Genomic DNA, 3003 nt, shown 5'->3' with positions numbered 1-3003 from the left:
ACGTCTCTCCATGAAGAACACAACAGTGTTGGGAGTTATACAGCTTCATACAGTACAAGCAGTCCATGTTTGAGAACAGCACATCTAAAAAAACAAAAAAATCATTAAAAAAAAAGGCTCCTTTCTGGACCTGCGAGGAAAAAAAAAAAAATCAAAGAAAAGGAACTTAAAATTGGTCTCCATAATTAAAATGATTAAAAAGCACTTGTCCCCAGTAGTTGTCTGCGTTGGATTATAAATAAATACACCTTCTTGGAGGACGTCCAGGCGGGGAGGAAACACAGTGTCATTGTTCCGAGTGGCTTTGTGACTTCTTTTTTTTTTTTTTTTACATTCATGTCCAGGAAGTGGGAGGTCCACCGCCCCCCCCCCCCCCTCCAACCCCAACCAGACCACAAGCCAGAGTTCTCCTTCTGCGCGCCGCGGCTTGGTCCTAAAAGAGACGAGCGCACCTCCTTCTATGGTCCATCTTCATGAAGACATGGGGGTAAGGGCGGAGGGGGTGAGGGGTCGTCTCCGGTCCGGTCCAGTCCGATCCCCTCTCAGCAGCTCACAGTGCTGGGCTGCTGTTTGCTCACAAAGTCCGAGATGAAGTCAAACTCGTTCTGGCCCAGGAAGAGTTCCGGCAGCTCCTGCACCCGGTCCAGGCCCAGCTCCATGACCAGCGAGGTCAGCACCTCCTCGTCGATCATGTCCGCGTCCATACCGTTCAGGGCCAGCGCCGGGCCCGCCATGTGCTGCATGTTGGCCAGCTGCGCCGGGTTCATGCGGTACTGGCCCGCCGGGCCCATGTGGTTCCCGCCCATGGGCCCCAGCGGGTGTCCGTGATACTGGGTGTTGAGTTTTTGCAGCTGCATGCTGGCCATGAGCTGCTGAGACGTCAAGCCTCCGTTCATGAACTGGCTCTGTTGGGCTTGGTGCTGCTGCTGCTGCTGCTGGTGCTGGTGCTGCTGCTGCTGGGTCTGGTGCATATGATGCTGCTGCTGCTGCTGCTGCTGCTGCCCGTTGTACATCATGCCCCCGGAGGTCATCTGGTGGTGGTGGTGGCCCATTTGGCCGCCGTTCATCTGTCCGTTCATGGGCACCATGCCTTGCCGTTGCCGCATGGCCGTCTCCATGCTGGCTTGGGCGCCGCCGTAATGCATCATCTGTCCGCCGGGCAGCGGTCGCATGGCCTGCTGGTTGCCGTGCGGCTGGTGGCCCGCCTGCAGGCCGTTCATGCCCATCCGGTAACCGTGGAGACCGGCGCCGGGCGAACCGTGATTCATGGGCATCATGAGGTGGTCTGCCATGCCTCCTGTTTTGGTTGGAGGCACACAATTATTATTATTATTATCAACCTAACAGCATTCAATGAAGCTCGCATTGCCGCACCAATGCCATACTTCCTTTCCGCCTCTTCAAAATAAAATACATTCGACGTTAAACATTTTTTTTTTTTTTTTACGGCACGCAAGGTTGCAACAAAGAGCAGCGTGACATCACGGCGCTACACAACACCGCTGCACGCGCTGCATTTCCCCCCCTCCATTTCCACGCATTTTTTTTTTTTTTTTTTGCCGTGTTTTTCCTTTTTCAAAATGGAATATTTGCCGTCACGTCAAATGTTGCACGATAATCACATCTCGCTAGCGAGGGGCAAACAAGGAAACAATGGCGCGCCGTGCACGCCGACGCGCGCACACGCGGGCGCGCGCTCTAACCTTGACGACGGTCCATAAATAAATAAATAAATTTAAAAAAAAAACATGTGCACGTACCGTGTTCGGCTCCCCCCCCGGTTAAAGTTGCTCCTCTTCGGGCTCGGTCCGGTGGCTAAAGTCCGCTGCGGCGCGGAGGGACGAGCGGGGTGGGGGGAGTGGGGGTAAAGGGGGGGTCCAGGTGGGGGTGGGAGGGGGGGGAAAGGCTCAGCAGTCCGTGTAGTCCGCGGGGCCGCGCGTCATCGTGGGGAGAGAGGTGCGCACAAAGACTGCAGCATCAGATCTTGAAACGACTGACGATTTTCTGGGTCAACTCAGGGATTATGCACATCTAAAAAAGCTCCGAGGAAGGCGGTCCTGGCGCGGGTGGGAGGGGGGAGGAGCCCAAGGCCCCGCCTCCTCCTCGTCCCCATTGGTCCGCCGTCGGGGCAATAGTGCAGGGGCGTAGCGGGTGAAAGGGCGGTCTTAAAGGGACGCCGCGTTGCATATTTAAACAGTCTCCTCCCTACTGTTTCAAAAAAAGAACGTCTTGTTTGTCCTCGCAAGTGAAAATGAAGACATATTGTTTTTTTTTTTTAATGGCTTGATCGATACTGTAAATAGCAATATTAATCTTGGAAAAAAAAATAAAAATTTGGAGTCAACTGTATCTTCAATGTAGTTTTTCAAAAATGACAACTCCAATTAAAGACTACCGTATTTCCTTGAATTGCCGCCGGCGCGGTAATTAATTTAAAACCTCTTCTCACTCCGGCGCTTACCAAAGGCATGCGGTAAATTTAGGCCTGCGTTTATAAATTTGAGTGCGATGTAAGGCAGGCCCGGCCCTAACCAATCTGGCGCCCTAGGCAAGATTTTAGGTGGCGCCCTCCCACATCGGCAGTGAAGTGTACCGTATTTTCCGCACCATAAGGCGCCCTGGGTTAAAAGCCGCGCCTTCAATGAACGGCATATTTCAAAACTTTGTCCACCTATAAGCCGCCCGGTGTTGTAAGCCGCATCTAACTGCGCTAAAGGAATGTCAAAAAAACAGTCAAATAGGTCAGTCAAACTTTAATAATATATTAAAAACCAGCGTTCTAACAACTCTGTTCACTCCCAAAATGTACGCAAATGTGCAATCACAAACATACGTATATCAACATGGACAGAGCTGCGTGAAAAAAGCCACCCGGCCTCTTCGCGTAAACTTAAACTTACCTTAACCACTCGCTCATCTTTTCTTCATCCATCCCTTCGAGTTAGCTTTTATGATGACGCCGGCTGGAAAGGTCTCTTTTGGCAAGGTCTTCCTTTTGAATAT

The 3003-nt window shown here is 51.8% G+C and overlaps 1 protein-coding gene across 1 annotated transcript; it reads right to left on the bottom strand.

The window, feature by feature from the left end:
* Nucleotides 1-311: 311 nt before the first annotated feature.
* On the bottom strand, nucleotides 312-2041 carry cited4b (Cbp/p300-interacting transactivator, with Glu/Asp-rich carboxy-terminal domain, 4b). The gene is made up of 2 exons (XM_061958785.1): nucleotides 1761-2041; nucleotides 312-1297 (listed from the first exon to the last, which is right to left on the bottom strand). Exon 2 carries the CDS (start codon nucleotides 1290-1292, stop codon nucleotides 543-545), a length of 750 nt encoding a protein of 249 aa, XP_061814769.1. The 5' UTR covers nucleotides 1293-1297; nucleotides 1761-2041; the 3' UTR covers nucleotides 312-542.
* Between the last annotated feature and the right edge of the window lie 962 nt (nucleotides 2042-3003).

This window comes from Nerophis lumbriciformis, linkage group LG04 (assembly GCF_033978685.3).
Source record: "Nerophis lumbriciformis linkage group LG04, RoL_Nlum_v2.1, whole genome shotgun sequence".
Lineage (NCBI taxonomy): Eukaryota > Metazoa > Chordata > Actinopteri > Syngnathiformes > Syngnathidae > Nerophis > Nerophis lumbriciformis.
Note: the sequence above shows the minus strand (reverse complement) of the source record. Positions and strands in the feature narration are given on the sequence as shown.